General features: G+C 49.9%; 1 protein-coding gene across 4 annotated transcripts in view; it reads left to right on the plus strand.

Moving 5' to 3' along the window:
* Positions 1-17,253, plus strand: part of RGS12 (regulator of G protein signaling 12) — a 134,729-nt gene that overhangs the window by 76,010 nt on the left and 41,466 nt on the right. For all 4 annotated transcript variants that reach the window (XM_036992423.2, XM_073237979.1, XM_036992416.2 and 1 more), the window contains one exon: positions 4,149-4,170. In XM_036992423.2, coding sequence (XP_036848318.1) covers positions 4,149-4,170 — 22 coding nt within the window. The remainder of the gene's footprint in view (positions 1-4,148; positions 4,171-17,253) is intronic.

Genomic DNA, 17,253 nt, shown 5'->3' on the forward strand with positions numbered 1-17,253 from the left:
TTCCTGCTGGCAATAAATCCCAATCAGTTTCCACTAAACTATCAAGTTTAAGAGGCTGACCCAAGGAATAGAGACTATTTTAACTTACATATGTAAAATACTTTGTAAGTTTCTTTAAAACAAATATATTTACATCAGAGTAAATTTCAGTCTTGGAGGTGTATTACAGACCATTTCAGAGCTGTGTAATTATGGGATATGTTTAAATTATAAAAACAGAAGTGCTAACTTACTGCGACCTGTTTTCACTGGCAGCTTGTTGATGCAGCTGCACTTTTTGTAAGGGCGGCCGGTGGGTATGGAAGCTTGGGAAGAACCTAAGAAATACAGGCTAACAAGACAAGTTAGTGATACAGACTGTACTGGGGGTCAGAATGAGCTCTAGGAGTGTCAAGTTTTAGTTCATGAAGATGTTTATAGTGGTCTTAGTATGCCAGGCGTTCGGGAACGCCTAATTCGAAAAGACACCCTGGGTGAGTTCTTTGGGAGTTCTCTGTGGGAGTTTCTGAATCTTTGTCCTTTCAGACTGTTTCCCCCTGCCAGACAGATGTGCTCAAAAAATGCAGACCAGGCTTCAAAGGGTGATTTGGTCAGAATCAGACATGTCACTAGTCCTGAGGCCAATAGAAATGATTTGGGGTTACCTGCCTTTCCTGCACCCCCTCTTGTCAGCAGGTTGCTTGCCTGCACCTCCTCATCCCTCAGCCCTGCAGGCACTGGCTGCCAGTAAAGCCCGCTGGCCCCCAAGCAGGGCAGCTGCCCCCACCCCCTGATGGACTGTCACCAAGGGCACTGACCGCCTCACCTCTTTGATCTGTACCTCCTCATAGAATGCATCCCCAGGTCGTGCTCCATAGCCTGTTTCTGTGCCCTTCTCAAATGGCCAAGGACTCAGGCACTGAGTAGGGACCAAGTGGGCCCTTTGTGTGCAGGCAGCTGGATGTTGGTTAATATAATGCCACGGCTCTGCTACTCTCAAGTGTGTGCTTACAAATGGAGTAAGTGCTAGATGGGAAACAGAAGAATTAGCCTAGTGGTAACTGTACATTATTTATTTGCAAATTAAGTCATCTAGTCAGGAAATGCCATTATCTCTTTCTCTGGAAGTATGTAAACTTGTAAGAGGACAGAGGTTTCATGTCCAGGTCATATTAAAATATGTCTCCGTGGAGCCTTACTGTTGATTAGCACCTGGTGGGGTATAAACAGGTGTCAGGGGGATAAGCTGTGAGCAGAGAAGGGAACCTGTGAGCAAAGGGCTGTGGAGCTGGCGCTGTGATGCCGCCTCAGGCTGGTTTGTGTGAGGAGCCACCCGGGTGAGCTCCCCTTTATCAGGGACGTCAGTGCGGAGCATAGGGGCTTCGAGAAGATGTGGGCTGGGACGGGGGGTATCCACGGCCTGAGTGCTATGGGCCCCTCCAGGAGAGCCTTCACACAAGAGGCCGCCAGCCTGTGGCCCGCCAGTTGCCTAGAACTTGCCTTAGAGTTTTGGGTTTGAAAAGTACTCTTTTGGCACAGCTATCAGACTGGGAGAAGAAAAGGAAATACACCATTTGAAGCTGTGGCTCAAGATTTTGAGCTCCTCCTTTACTTTTTCTGAAGCAGCAGCATATTAAAAAAGCATGTTTGTTTCTGTTCTCTCTTCACAATTTTTCTATAAATCTAAAACTATCCGAAAAACCAAAGTGTATTTTTTAAAGAGCACTGCTTGTTGAACTTTACCTGGATCTGTTCGTACTGCCCGAAGGGCCCCCCGCAGGCTGGAGTCTGGCAGCGCCCCTGCGAGACGCAGCAGGAGCGACCCCTTAGCCCGAGCCTTCAGCGGACGCCCTGAGCCTGCCCCTGCTCACCTTGTCCATGCCTCCGACTCCCTGCCCCGTGGGGGTACCCCACTCTCATCTGCCACCTTCTCCAGTCTCTTTTTAGTGTCAGGGATACCCCCTCTCCTGGATCTTGAGTTTCAGTTCATTTTGGGGACGTGTGTAGAGATACTTTTAGTGCATTTTGTTCAGTCTGCTAAAGCCTGAGATTTTAGTTTAAGCATGATTGTAACGTGAGGTGAACTGCATCCTTCATATTATAAAGTTTGCATTTTATGATTTATTTTTGAGATACTGACAGCATTCTGATTTTATGTACGGCCTTGCAGATTTTCTCTTCATAGTCTCAAGGGACTAATTGGCCTTTGATGTTACTGCACTTATAACCCGGCACGGGAAGAACAGCTTCCCCAAGTGTGCTTGTCATTCCGGGAGAGGCGCCTACCCCGGGCTTCTGTAGCAGAGGTCAGGCCCTTGGAGGGAGAGGGCTGATGACCAAGGACTGGCTTGCTGGCTTGCCTGTCTGGTAAGACAAAGTTTAAAACCTGGACACACAAGAGCATATGTTTTTACTTTCGAAAAGGTATTAATAAGGTGCCAGTATCTAGTTGCAGGGTATTTCTGAGCTGGGACTCATGACAGTTTCAAGCAGTGACACGGCCCCATCCTAACACCGTCAGGAAGCGGCTTCCTCTGGCTGTCAGAGGCCAGGCGCTTTGTTTGGGGGAGAGTGTGGGCCCTTTTGTCTTACAGGTGTAAGTCTCACGAGGTAAGGGGTGGAGACCAGTTCTGCTTGGAATGGGAGAGAGTCCCAGTCTCCATGCAGGCCGGGAGGCAGGGTTTGGGGGCCCTGGTGCTGGGGTGTGGTGCTGGAATGGTGGGTTTGGGGTGCCGTGGCTGTGCGTGGCTCACCGTACAGGGAGCCGGTACACACATGCTCTTGCTGCCTCGTGGTGCGGACGCACTGTGCCTCTGTCAGGACGGAGAGGACACTTGAACTGGAAGCCTGGCTAGCCTGGGGGTATCCCTGGGCCTCACTTGTTTGGATTTTGGCTTTAGGCATCTTAAAATTTGATCTCCTTTGGTGCAGGGGGCCCAGGATTTGGGAGTGTGTCATGCACGGCCTCACTCTGTTGGTGAGCCAGACGGGCATCTCTTCCCTCTGTCAGCCACACTCGATCTCACCTGCCTCTGCAGAGAGGGACAGGGGCGCCAGGCCATTTCCAAGCTGGGGTCCTGGGGATTCCACAGCAAGAACGGAGCCCACGGGGGCCCCTCTGTGGTTACTGAGTAGTGGCCCTCTTGGTTGCCGTGGCTGCCTTTGGGCCCTTGCCAGCACGCTGCTCTCCGGAGCTGTGGCCTGCCTGGCAATCTCAACAAGGTCGTAGGTCGCCCCTGCGTGGAACCCACTGCCCTCCAAGCAGGTTGTCCTTCCCACAATGGCTCCTTTCTGGCTTCCTGGCTTCCCTGGCCCCTCCTTCCTCAGCCTCCGCCCCTGCGCCTTCCCCGACTTCGCCCCCTGAGGGGCACAGGGCAGCCGAGAGCCCTCTGGCCCACAAGCGTGCCCCCAGGTGGTCCCTCCCAGACGCCCCCATGGAGATCCACAGCAGCTACAGGACTGCCGTCCGCTGTCCCCGGGCCTCCTCGCCTTCTCTGTCCCGTACTGGCCTGCGTCACGTCCAGCACAACTTGCTGGTTCTTGTGTCTGGTGCCTCTGAGCCAGCCACCCTCCTCTACTCCAGGATGCCTCCCCCACTGCCTGCTCCTGGGTGCCCCTGTGCCACATGGTGGGTGGTGGGGACTGGTGTCCAGGGCGTGGCTGTGGGCCAGCCCTGCTCTGCCAACCCTGGGGAGTTGTCTCACCCGCCTGGGCCTGGGTTCCGCCAAGCCTGGTGCCTAGTGGGGGTGTGTCATGCCTAGGGCCCTGGGCGCGGCCCATGTAAGCCAGAGCCTGAGTGGATTGTTTGCAGGGGGCCTGCCTTCTCGATCCCGTGGTGCCTCTGGTCTGAAAACTGTGGTGACCCGACTGGAATCTGAGTTTCCCTCTGAGGCTTTTTCCCAGGCTGCGTGGAGACTTGCTGTTTTCACAGGGGAGCAGCGACAGCGTCCTCGTGATCCAGTGTCCCTGCCGCCTGGTCTGGGCGGGGCTCACTCAGGAAGTGGGAACGTAACCCTGACTCACGCAGGTGTCTGCTGCTCCTCCGCACCTGTGCCGAGAACCAGGAACCTTCCAGAGAGTCTCCCAGTTTGCTCCACAGATGGACGCGTTGTTTCCTGACTTCTGTCATGAGACTTAAGTAACTCATGTCTTTCTCTCTTTTCTTTCAGTCTGCAACTGTATCTGATGGTGGTAAGTCACAATTTCTGATGTGTATTTTATTATTTTTAATGAAGTTTTCAAATTGTGAAAACTTGTGTATTTGCCATTGACTCACTTGAAAAAGATGTTTTCCTTTTCCTGTCCCCTTGGGGGAGGGTTTTGGTCAGGGCTAATTTGGTGGGGAGGGGTGCTTTCTGTGGCCCCCAGGTGGTCAGAACATGGGCTTTGGCAGCCGTTTGTTGCAGAGACGTGTCACGAACCTAAACTTGAGTGGGATGGAGCACCTGCGGGTCTGTGTGCTGGGCTGCAGCCCATCCTGCCACATACCTGTTCTTGACAAGTTAAAGCATGTTGTCCCTTGTATAACCAGCTTTTACACTGGCAAGTGAAGATTTCAAAGTTCTTGCTGAATTTGAGCAATTTTAGAAATAAGGGTGAGACTCTCAGGTGCTGTGTTTCCCTTTCTTAGGAAGGTGTAGTGGATGAACTGTGAGCTGTGGGGTGACGAGGAGTCAGAGCTTACCTTCTGCCTTCAAGTGTCTGTGTGTGGGAATTCTTTTAATGGGACAAATCTGAAAAGGGAATGGCCACAGATGTCTTATTTCACTTAAGATTCCCCTGACATAGTTTTATCATTTTAGTTTATGATTTTTAAAAAACTTGATTTGTAGAGTGTCTTCCAAATGTCCTTTCTTTCTTAGAATATGCGTGAAGTCCTCCTGCTCCCAAGTGTTTTCACATTTTCATTATATCTATTCTTCCCTCTTTTGAGCATTAAATTCTACAGTTGATCAAACGGCATGGGCACTGTGTTTCCTTTGGCTGCTGTCTGGGGTCCGAGGTACTGATTGCGGCAGTAACAGCAGCCCGAGTGGGGGCAGCCCTGGGCCCGAGGCTGCCCCTGAGTGCGGGCAAATGGGAAGCGGAGTGTGGTTTTCTCTGTCCCGTGCCTGCTGACCTCGCCTCCGGGCCTCAGAAAGGCTGGCTTGTCCATGGAGGGCCGTGGAGTCTGGAACACCCCCCCTCAGCTCAGGAGGCGCGGCTGCCGGTGCCGGTGGCCAGCGATGCCTGTGGTGAAGTGGAGGGAGTGTGTATTGAATTACAGGCATGCTCATACCTGGGGCTGAGACCACAGATCCTGAGGTTTGTGTTCGGGGATTTAATTTTTTTAGTAAATGGAATTATGTTACCTGTTTTATGTACAATGATAATCAGGTCATTTACTCAGTCTTAAGCTATGAGTGGGAAAAACTTCCTTAATGAAAAGAAACAGGACCTGTAACCAAATCCACGATGAAAGCAGGTGGTTTTTATAATATTCTGTCATGCTGACCCTTTCTCCTGGGTTCTAAGTTACCTTTTGTGGTAGAGACATTCAATTCTGCAGGAAATGTATAAATTTAAGAGGTTTATTTAATATGTTCATTTAATCATAAGTATTGAGCTTTATTCATCTCTAATGTGTTCTCCTATCAGCAGTACATGTATGAGAGTTTTATTATATGGTTCGTTTTAGAATTTTTTAAAAGCTAAAGTTCCCAAGTGTGGGGAGTCCTGACTCACAGGCTGCAGGTCCTTTCTGAGGAAGTGGGGTCCTGCTGACCACCATGGCTCCCCTCCCCTGTGGGGGCTTCCTGGCCCCCGGCCCCCACTTCTCTTCCTGCCTCCAGACCCTGGTGTCACTCAGGATGGTCCCTTCTCCGTGGCTCCCTCTGTGGCAGAGGAGGGCAGGGAAAGGTCACTATTTCATGGTCACACCCTCAGTTTCAGGGACTGCACCAGATAGCTATGTGTGATGTATTTAATTTTTCATGGTTTAATTATTTTCCCTTCATTTCTTTTCTGATTATAAGTAAGAAAATAAAATTATCTCCTCCACTTCACATGGTAGTTCTAGGAGGTGTATATTCTGTTGTACCACTGAGGTGGGAGGGAGGGGACTCAGCCAGGGCCATCGCCTCCTAGGCACCAGGCCGGCTGCTGGGACTCAGGTGCGGGGTCTCCTGACCTCAGGGCGATGGGGGGAGCCCCTGGCTGCCAAGGCTTCTGGTGCGCTGGCCTCCCACCCATCCTGACTGACAGCGCTGGCTCCAGCCCCAGCCCCCCGAGTCCTGACACCCTGCTTCCTAGGCACAGCCCAGCTGGAAAAGGAGACCCTGTTTCCACCCACCCTTCTTGGTGGTGGCCGGGGGTTTGCAGACAGGCTCCAAGCAGACGCGTGGAGGGCGTTTCACACAGAGCTGCTCTCCCATTCCCTGTGGATCGGGAGGCCCTGGGAGCTCCAAGTGCGCCGCCTCTGTGGGAAAAAGCCCTCCTGGCTCCAGGCAGTGGCCGGAGCACCATGTCGGTGGGTTGGGGCCGTTCCCAGCCTTGGTCATGAAGCCAGTGCTTCGTCAGCCTGTCTGGGGGAAATCTTGACTCACTCAACTGTTATGTTCATTTTCACGAATGTTCTCAGTGTAGTTTGTGGCTGTACTTCAAGGAAGCTGGATGATGCTAGCTTTGCCATCTTTGTCAACTCCAAGTTCATCTTCTCTATTGTCAGAAGGAGAAAGGCCCTTGACAGCTGGCTGCTCCCAGCCCAAGCCCACCCTGTGAGGGAGGGGTCAGCGCTCAGTCTCCCTGGAGGGCAAACCAGGACCTGGGGCTGAGGCCCAGGTGGCAGATTCTATCTCCAGAAAAGGAAGAACCTTCTGGCATTAGAAAGAGGCTCAGAAACAGAGTGATCCTTCTTGTGGGAAGTCCTGCTTCTCACGGAGAGCCTCCCTGGTCTCACAGGGAAGTGGGAGTGTGAGGACACACAGCGCAGGTGGGAAGCAGGCAGACCTTCCGTGTTGATGGGAAGGGGCCTCTAGTTCTCCGACTCTGGGGTTTTGAACAACGAGCTTCATTGTAATGGAAGTATTCCCATATTTTCTTCCTCTTTTTGTGCTCCATACTGAGCGCTTTGCTGGGGTGCTCCCCTGCCCAACTCACAGATCCTCTGGAGGTTAGAGTGCTTTCTGCTGTGCATGTGTCTCTTGGAGCTGAGAAGGTGGGGTGTTGGGGAGCATAAACACCCACATCCACGGGCGTGTGGGGCTGTGGCCATGGCTCATCACTGAAGGGAACTGGCTCTGGCTTCTGGGGTCTGACAGGCCATGTGACACCTCCACTTGGCGGCCTGTGACCAGACTTAACTGGTGCAGCCTTGCTTTCCGTTTGCCCTCCAAGCCTGCAGGTCCCAGAGCCTCCCTGTTCCTGTGGGGGTGCATGACCCTCCTTGGTCTTTCTTCCCACGTCCTTGCCTTGACGAGGCTGCAGCTGCCTCCACCTCTCCCTCTGCTGAGGTGTGTCCCTTTGCGTTCACTCCGCACCTGACACCCAACCTGGCCCCTCTCTCCCTGCTCGGAGCTGCCCGTGGAACTGTGTGGGTGCCATCCTCCCAACCTGGTGTCCCGTGGTCCCGAAGGCACCCAGGGTCTGCAGTGGCCTTGCACAGTGCTGTCCCACTGCCAGCATGCCCTCCCCTGTCCTGGGGAGCCCCTCAGAGAAGCCTGGGCTGCTTGCCAGCCCTACTCTGAGTATCAGCCGTCGTTGCATTTCTTCCCAAGGTCCTGTGTCATTGGTTTTGTCTGCTCCCCTGTCCACTAGACAATGACCTCCCCGTGGCAGCCTCAGGGCTGTCCTTGTACCTGCACGGCACTGAGTGAGCGATTGAACCAGGGCACTTAGGGGCATGCAGCCATCAGTGAGACCCTGGGGTACAGCTGGGTTAGTGCAGGGACTTTGAAGTTTTCCTTTTCAGTGAGACCCTCTCAAACACAAGCAAACAAGCTTAGGAGTATCTCATTCAGTAAAATTCAAAAGCAGAAATGTCTGGTTTAACCGTGGGGACTGTGGCTAGACCCTGCAGCGCTGCTCTGTGCCCGAGGCGTGTGGGCACCTGTCGGCACAGCCAGCCTACATGGGGCACGAACCTGGGCAGTTTCTTTTGACTTTCTCCAGGAGCTACTGTTAAGTACCTCTTATTAACGAGACAAATATTTTTGAAGTAGGCTGTAAATGTCATGCCAGGAACTAGTAAGCACTTCTTCCCAGTATTTCTGATTATTGTTTCAGAAATAGTATCTGAGATAAGAGACATGCATTCTTTTAATTCCTGTTTGTTTTCTGAGTGAAGATGGCCTTTGATTTTAAATATGCCCTCTACCCTGCCTTTTACTGTCTGCCCCTTTTCAATGGAGTGTGACTTGAATCAAGTGATAGGGTGTCAGTAAGGTGGCTGGCCAGTGAGGAAAAGTGACAGAGAAGGCCGTGAGGGGGGCTCCTTGTACCTGGCAGCTCGGGAGCCCTGATCAGAGCCTGTGGACTTGGGGTGCTCCTGCCCCACCACAGAGATAGGCACGGGCTCTGGTGCAGACCACCCGCTGGCTAGGTCCTCTGTAGCTCTTAGCTGAGAGGTTATGTGAGCAGGTCAGGGTACTTAGTAATTATAATCCAAGTGGAATGCAACTAAATAGGTCATTTTAAGCCAGTCATTCTTGCATCCATAAGATTATATCATAAAACTTGGGCCTTGGGAAAGATACCATCAAAAGGGAAGAAATTATAGTTAAGGTCACATGTCCTTGACCATGCTCACCGCCTGGCTGGCATGCCTTACTCTGACTCACCTCTGTTACAAGTCACTACTTATGGCACAAGTTTTTCTGTTTTCTTCTTTTTAAAATTATTTTAATTCTTTCAGCTTTATTGAGGCATGATTGACAAGTAAAATTTGTATATATGTAAGGTGTACAACGTGCTGGTTCAATATGCATTGTGAAATGTTTGCCACCATCAGGATAATTAACACATCCATCATCTCACCCAGTTGCCTTGTTTTGTGTGGTGAGAACCTGTAAGATCTACTCTTTTAGCACATGTCAAGTGTGCAGTGCAGCAGTATTAACTATGATCACCATGCTGCACCTCAGAGCCCCAGAACTCACTCGTCTATAGCTGGAAACTTACACGCTTGGCCAGCAGCTCCCCATGTCCCCTCCCCCAGCCCCTGGCTACCACCATCCCACTCTGCTTCCATGGATTTGACTGTTGGATTCACTCAGTATTCAACTTTATGAGCCTGGCTATTTCTCCCAGCATAATGTCCTCCAGGTTCATCTATGGGGCTGTAAAGGCAGGATTTCCTTCCTTTTAAAGGCTAAATAGTATTCCATGTATGTATACACCACATTGTCTTTATCCATATGTATGTCTGTTGACAGATGAGTTGTTTCTGTAGCTTGACTTTGTGAATAATACTACAGTGAACATGGGGTGCAGATGTCTTTTGAGATACTGATTTCAGTTCCTTTGGATAAATACCCAGAAGTGAAATTGCTGGATCATATGGTATTTCTACTTTTAACTTTTTGAGGAGCCTCCATACTGCTTTGCATTGTGGCTGCACCCTTTTGTGTTCCCACCAACAGTGCACAAGGGTTCCCTTTCTCCACATCCTCTCCAAACTTGCTGTCTCTTTCCTTCTTGATAAGAGCCATTCTAACAGGTGTGGGGTGATATCTCCTTGTGGTTTTGACTTGCATTTCTCTGTTGATTAGTGAAAGCAACTTCATGTATCTGTTGGCTATTTTGTATGTCTTCCTTAGAGAAATGTCTGTTCAGGTCTTTTGCCCATTTTTAATCTGGTTATTGGTTTTTTGGTTCTTGAGTTGCATAAGTTCCTTGTATATTTTGAATATGAGTCCTTTATCAGATATGGCTTGCAAATCTTCTGCAGAGGGATTTCTGACCTTCAGCCTTCAGCACTTGGCATTTTCTGAGTGAGGCACAAGGGCTGGAGGCACCCAACGAGGTGGCCCAGCTGGAGCAGTTCAGAGTGAGGACTGTGCTGTGTGTGTGCTCCGGTGCCTCTCACGGCACACACGCTGGTTCATTCCCACCTTAATGACCACTGTGTCAGGCAGACTCCAAGGCCCCCAGCAGGAGAAGAGGGGACTGGTTCCTGTGCAGCCGTATGACGGAGGCTAGAGCCGGAGGCTGCACGCCCCACAGCTGTCCACGTCAAGCGGGCGAGCTCAAGGCTGCGCCCAGCCAGAAATGCCGCATCCAGAGACTGGGCTGGTGAGTGAGCTAGGCTCAGAGTGGTGAGGCTGTGGATGGGGGCAGCTGGGGTGTGGCGTGGAGCAGGCTGTGCCCGGCTCCAAAGCAAGATCGCTTTTCTGTGTCACTGAACCTATAATACCCACTTCATTTTCACATACTTGATATTTGAGGAAAATGACCTCTTTTGGTAGAATGCATTTGGTAATGTGTATTATAAATAATTTAAGTAACAAGAACAAGTAAAACAGAAAATGGAAATCAACCCGAATCCAACAACCCAGAAGTAGGTGAACATCACCCCAGATGTCTACACAGAGAGCAGTTCAGGCAGGCGGGCACAGGTTGGGGCCATGCTGCCTGACATGAGGCCGCCAGTGCTGCCCAGGCCTCCCCCTTGGTGTCCCGGCACACTTGGTGCCCAGTGGGCAGGCAGGCAGAACCCAGGCCCGGGTCACGTGCTGCTCTGTGGCTCTCAGCTTGTTTCTGCCTCTTCATAGAGTGCGACCCACTCCCTGCCAGAGACCTGGACAGAGGCCCCCTTGCATGTTCCGCCCTGCTCTGTTCCCTGTCTCTCAGGTTTGCGCTCGTGGAGGGCACTGCACTGTGGGATGCATGACTAGCATCACACCAGAGCCCATGACCGCTGGCCCTGGCTCTGTGTTGATGGAGAAAGGTCACCATCAGGCCACCCACTACCTTTCTGTGTCTCAGCATCTCTACTTAGACTGCCAGGGCTGCTTCTCAGAGCCCACAGGTTCTCTCCTTACTTCCCTGCTCTTTGAGGAAGCCAGTCAGTCCCATTATACTCAAAAGGCAGTTCAGTTGCAGAGTCCCTATTCTATGTCATTAATTTGATTTTCAGACATATCTTGTCCCTTTTCGGTTCTGTAATAGTATTGATTTTGTCCTCATTCTGTTTTGTCAGCTCTCCCCCTTCTCTCATAGAACATGAAATATTTTAATGTTCTCCAGGCTGTGTTTTCTTCTAGAACAGACTTTGTGTTTGCCTTTTCCGTGTTATATATGTTCTTTCATCCACCCAGCCACCCACCCACCCATCTGTTCCCTCCTCTACTCACCCACCCATCCATCCATCATCCATCCATCCATCCATCCATCCATCCATCCACGCATCACCCACCCACCCATCCTCTATCCCCCATCCACCCACCCACCCAGCCCATTCACCCACCCACCCACCCACCCACCCATGTACGTCAGCACTCCCCATGGCCCTGATCACCATTCTTTCCAGTGCTGACACTCTCGAGCCCAGAGAGACCACAGTGTGGAGGCCCTGTGTCCTTCTTGCCTGAGCCAAGATGCTCAGTACCAACTGGGGCTCTACCCACAGGGGTTCATCCTTGATTTTCCCTAGCTTCCCAGGTGCCTTGCTTTAAAATGGGAACGTTCAGATTTGTTGACTCGCCCTCCTTCCCCAGAACAACTGCTGGGAACTTGGGTGGGTCAGACATAGAATCTGTCAAAACTTATTTTTCTATCTTTCCTGGGCTTTTTTTCCTCCCCTTTCTTCTTCTTGTTTGAAGCTTGAGCATGGGATTGTGCCCACTTCTTGGTTGCTTTTTTGGGTGGGAAAGTAGAGTCTGTGACCCTTCCTCACTTACTCACGTTTACCTGGGGAGCCCTCCTGTGCAGGTTTGTCTTGTTCTGTCTTTAAATGGAACTTTCAGCAGGAAGTGGAAGAGGAAAGCAGGCAGTCATAACCTCGAGCTTTCCAGTCCTCTTCACCTGCCCCCCCGGGCACCAGGCAGGGAGGGCTCCTGGGTCCAGCCGCTGTCTCCAGGGCCGAGCATAGCTCACTGGGCACGGCGGTCGGCTGCACCTTTCTGGGCTCTGTCCCCTCCCTGCCCCTGTCAGTTGCCGTGTCACGTGGTGAGCTGTGGGGGGTCGTCTAGATCAGACCCAGGGCAGGATCCCTGTTTCCCACGTCCAGGCCTGAGGTCCCTGATTCCTCCCGTGAAAATCCAACCCCCAGCCCTCTGTGTAGCTCTGCCTCTAGGCTCCGTTTTCCACATACTTCACAGTCACAGTAACTTTGGTTTCCAGAAATGACTCATTATTTCAGGTGTTTGGGATTCAACAGCATCCTGCATGTGAGAGTAAATGCAACTCACAGAAAAATTCCCTGTTGCCTTCGGTTATTCACGGGAAATAACTGACTTCTGTGTAACCCCACACATGCCAGGGCTCCTTGGCTAGTTTTTCTTGGGCTTCTACCCCAGGGGGTGGGGACACCAGCTTTGGAGGGAAGGGTTCTGCCCGTGGCTGCAGAGCTCACAGGCTGATCTCTTAGGCACATTCTCTCTCTGTCAGGTTCCATCGTCACTGCGGGCCTGGCCTGGCATCTCTGCCCATCTGGGAGGATGTTGTGTGGGGCAGGGCTGAGTGTCTGACTGCTGCTGAGCTCAGGTGGCTGGCTGCCTGATGGTGTGGGAATTAGACTGTATCCATCTTTAACACATAAAGTATTCTCATCTGTAAGATTTTTGGCAAATGAACTTGCTTTCTATAAATAATGAAAGAGAAAAAGAAATGTGAAAGGCTTCAGAGTAGTGGTATACATATTTGTACAGAACTGGTAAATTCATATTTTCCTCATCAGAAGAACAGTGCAGCCTAATTGTACATTTTTCAAAAATGTTTGCTAAATATGTAGAGATGGAATGCTAATTTGTAACTTGCTGTGTGAGAGGGGTTGTTTCAACCAGAACTCTTTATTTGGGTTTAATGTATCCCATTCTTTCTGGTTTGCTTTTGAACTTAAAAATTATTCCAAGAATAACAGTGTATTTATAGAGTATGAAGTATTAAGTATTTGTAAACACCAGTCATACTGAAGATTCCAGTTTTTGGAAGCATGGAAACTTGATTTCTGCCAAGATGCCTCCCAACATACTTACTTCTTTCCAGTTATACAAGAGAATTGGAGAGGTTTTTTGTTAGTAATTATTTATATTGTGAAATTGTTTTCAATCAGACAGAAGTTCTCAAGTAATAAAACTAATAAGCACAGAGCCACCTCCCAGAAGTAACACATTAACACACAGGTGCATCTGCTTCAGACCTGTTCTCTAAAACATTAAAATCAGGGTGGGAGTCCCCTTTGAGCCCTTCGGGGTCCAGTCCTTGTCTTTCCCCCAGACACCCTACCTGAAAAAGGTGCATTTCCTTCCTACTCAAAAAGAATCGATAGTTTGATTCTTGGAGAGAAGAGCCTATCTTATGAGACCATGGCATGAGTAGCAGTGTGTGGATATTTTAGTGAACCCTGTGCCCACATCGGGCTCAGCTGCCTTGTGGCGGCCGCAGGGGCTCCTCATGTTTGGCCTCTTAATCTGGGAGCTGGTTACAGGGGTGTGTTCATTTCTTAATGCCCAGTGATCTATGCACCTAGGATTCATGCACTTAGTTCTGTGTTACATTTTAATAGAAAGTTTACTGAAATAATTAATATCATTTTAAATGTTGGAAGCCTTTAACTTAAGAAGGAGTTTAAAAATGGTCTAAAAATTATAATAGATTCCGTCTCAGGAGAATACATGTACAGTTGCTGAGAGAAAGTATTATACAGATTGTGTTGAGAATCTGATTGGCCAAAATAACTTAGGGAAAATATCTACAAGTGGATCCAGAATCTGGGGAGGGGGTGTGGAGCCAAGATGGTGGCATGACTAGAGCAGCAGAAATTTCCTCCCAAAAACATATATATTTTTGAAAATACAACAAATACAACTATTCCTGAAAGAGAGACCAGGAGACACAGGACAGCAGCCAGACCACATCCACACCCACGAGAACCCAGTGCATCGTGAAAGGGGTAAGATACAAGCTGCAGTCCGGTGGGACCTGAGCGCCCCTCACCACAGCTCCCGGCTGGAGGAGAGGAGTCAGAGTGGGGAGGGAGAGGGAGCCCAGGACTGCTGAACACCCAGCCCCAGCCATCTGCACTGGAGCAGCGCAGACACACAGTGCTTGGGGTGCTAGAAACTAGGGGAATGGGACAGTAAAACCTGCGAGTGGGTCCCCACAGCCGGTGCCCCTGGAACAAAGAAAAGTAAGTGCTTTTTGAAAGTCTTAAAGGGACAGGGACCCCACAGCTGGACGGAAGCATCCCAGCACACTCAGCCCAGCAGCTGGGAATCCCGGGAAACTCCGGGCGCCCTAACTCCCTGGGCGGCAGCTCAGCTCCGAGGCACCTCACGGCAATAAACAGCCTCCCACCTGTTTCCCCCTCCAGCATAGCCCCACCATAGCAGAGTAGCAGCCCCGCCATAGTGGAGCAGCAGCCCGAGGCAGGGCACGCCCACAGCAAGTGTGGAGCTAAACTCCATAGTGGCCGGGCAAGAATCAGAAGCCCCGTCTGCACGCAGCTGCCCAGCACAAGCCGCTAGGGGTCGCTGTTCTCCCAGGAGAGGAAGGCCACAAACCAACAAGAAGGGACGTTCTCCCAGCCGACACATGCGCCAGCTCCCCACAACTACCTCTATCGCCATGAAAAGGCAGAAGAATTTGATCCAGACCAAAATCACAGAGACAACCTCTGAGAAGGAGCTTGGAGAATTAGACCTAACCAATCTTCCTGAAAAAGAATTCAAAATAAAGGTCGTAACCATTCTGATGGAGCTGCAGAGAAAAATACAGGAGCTAACAGACAAAGTAGGGTGGGAGACTACAGAAATAAAACAATCTCTGAAAGGATTTATAAGCAGAATGGATGAGATGCAAGAGGCCATTGATGGAATAGAAACCAGAGAACAGGAACGCAGAGAAGCTGACACAGAGAGAGATAAAAGGATCTCCAGGAATGAAACAACATTAAGAGAACTGTGTGACCAATCCTAAAGGAACAATATCCGCATTATAGGGGTACCAGAATAAGAAGAGAGAAAAAAAGGGATAGGAAGTGTATTTGAAGAAATAATTGCTGAAAACGTCCCCAAACTGGGGGAGGAAATAGTCGCTCAGACCACAGAAGTACAACGAACTCCCAACAGAAGGGACCCAAAGAGGACAACACCAAGACACATAATAATTAAAATGGCAAAGATGAAGGACAAGGACAGAATTTTAAAGGCAGCCAGAGAGAGGAAAAATGTCACCTACAAAGGAAAGCCCATCAGGCTATCATCAGACTTCTCAACAGAAACCTTACAGGCCAGAAGAGAATGGCAGGATATACTTAATGCAATGAAACAGAAGGGCCTCGAACCAAGGATACTATATCCAGCATGATTATCATTTAAATATGAAGGAGGGATCAAACAATTCCCAGACAAGCAAAAGTTGAGGGAATTTGCCCCCCACAAACTACCTTTACAGGGTATTTAGGAGGGACTGCTCTAGATGGGAGCACTCCTAAGACTAAACAGATGTCACCAGAGAAAATAAAATCACAGCAAAGAAAGCAGACCAACTAAATACTAAAGGCAAAAAATAAAATCAACTACCCACAAAAGCAGTTAAAGGAAACACAAAAGAGCACAGAATAAAACAACCAACATATAAAGAATGGAGGAGGACGAATAAGAAGGGAGAGAAATGAAGACTCACCAGACAGTGTTTATAACAGCTCAATAAGTGAGTTAAGTTAGATAGTAAGATAGTAAAGAAGCTAACCTTGAACCTTTGGTAACCACGAATCTAAAGCCGGCAATGGCAATAAGTACATATCTTTCAATAATCAGAATCTGGGGAGGGCTCAACAGCTTTTCTCAAGGTCTCACCTGAGTAGCTTTTGTTCAGATTAGGAAAAACCCTCCCTGACACCCCCAAACTAGAAGCTCTGTAGCAGAAAAAGTGTATGCCTCTGGGCGTGCCACTTAGAAGAAAGCTTTTGAGGTTTTCTCCTTACTGTTGGTTCTCAGCATCTTAGTTATGCTGCGCTTGGATTGGTCATTTGTGTAGATACTGTGTAGGGGTGTTTGGGGTCAGCTGTCTTCACCCTCTGTGGCTTTGAGGACTTTGACTACAGGCACGTCAGACCACTTGAGGTTTCCACAGCCCACTGACGCTTGTCTGTCTTCACTCTTTTTTTCTCCATATGCTTCATGGTTCATAGTTTCCTTTGCTGTGTTTTGAGTTCACTTATCTAGTCTTGCAAAGTGTCTGATATGCTGTTAATCCCACCCTGCGAACTTCTCATTCCAGAGACTTTGTCCTACCGGAGCAGTGTTGGTCTCATGTGTGGCCTCACCTCTCCCCGCTGGGCCCATACTTCCCTGAGCCCTTGAGCATGTTTACAGCACCTGTAAGGGTCTTCAAGTCCTTGGCTGATAACTCGCCATTGTTGTCCTTCCTGGGTCCATTCTATTGGCTGACTTAACTCCTGGTTATGGCTCACGTGTTTTTTTCTGCATCTTCACATGTCCAGTTGTTGCCAGGCAGCTGCGCCTAGAGAGGTCTCTCCCTCCTCACTAGCTGATGCACTAGGAGAAACCTCAACCTGGATGGGGCACTGTTCTTGACTCTGGGCGAGAAAGAATTCCCAAACAGGTCAGACAAGTGTAGGTAAGGAAGGAGTTCATTAAAGCAGGAGCAGCAGGGAGGGAATGGCAGCTGCCTTGCAGGCAGCAGAGAGCAGGTAAGTGCAGAGGGGAAGAGGGAAAGTTCTCAGCCTAGGGCAGGTTCCCTTGCCAACTCCTGAAGCCAGGGTCACTGGCGTCCTGTGTCCACTTGGATTGGCACAGCATGGGGACTAGCCCCGACCATTCCAGGATCTGAGGGAGCCATGGAGCACAAGATGGAGTGGGATCATGTTCTGAGAATTTCCCAAAGAAAGGAGATTTTCAGGCAGGCTGCTAAGAGCAGAGCGCACAGCAGCAGTTCCGTCCAGGTCACCCAGATGACGGAAACATGCAGGCCCAAATCTGAGCTTTTAGCAGCCCCTTCCTACTTATTAGGAGTAAAGCGAAGACAGAGTAAAGACTTGGAAATAAAGTGAAATAACAAAGAGACAAACCACAATAATTTGAGCAGTGAGAAAGCTTTATTTAAGACAAAAAA

This window comes from Manis javanica, chromosome 5 (genome assembly GCF_040802235.1).
Source record: "Manis javanica isolate MJ-LG chromosome 5, MJ_LKY, whole genome shotgun sequence".
Lineage (NCBI taxonomy): Eukaryota > Metazoa > Chordata > Mammalia > Pholidota > Manidae > Manis > Manis javanica.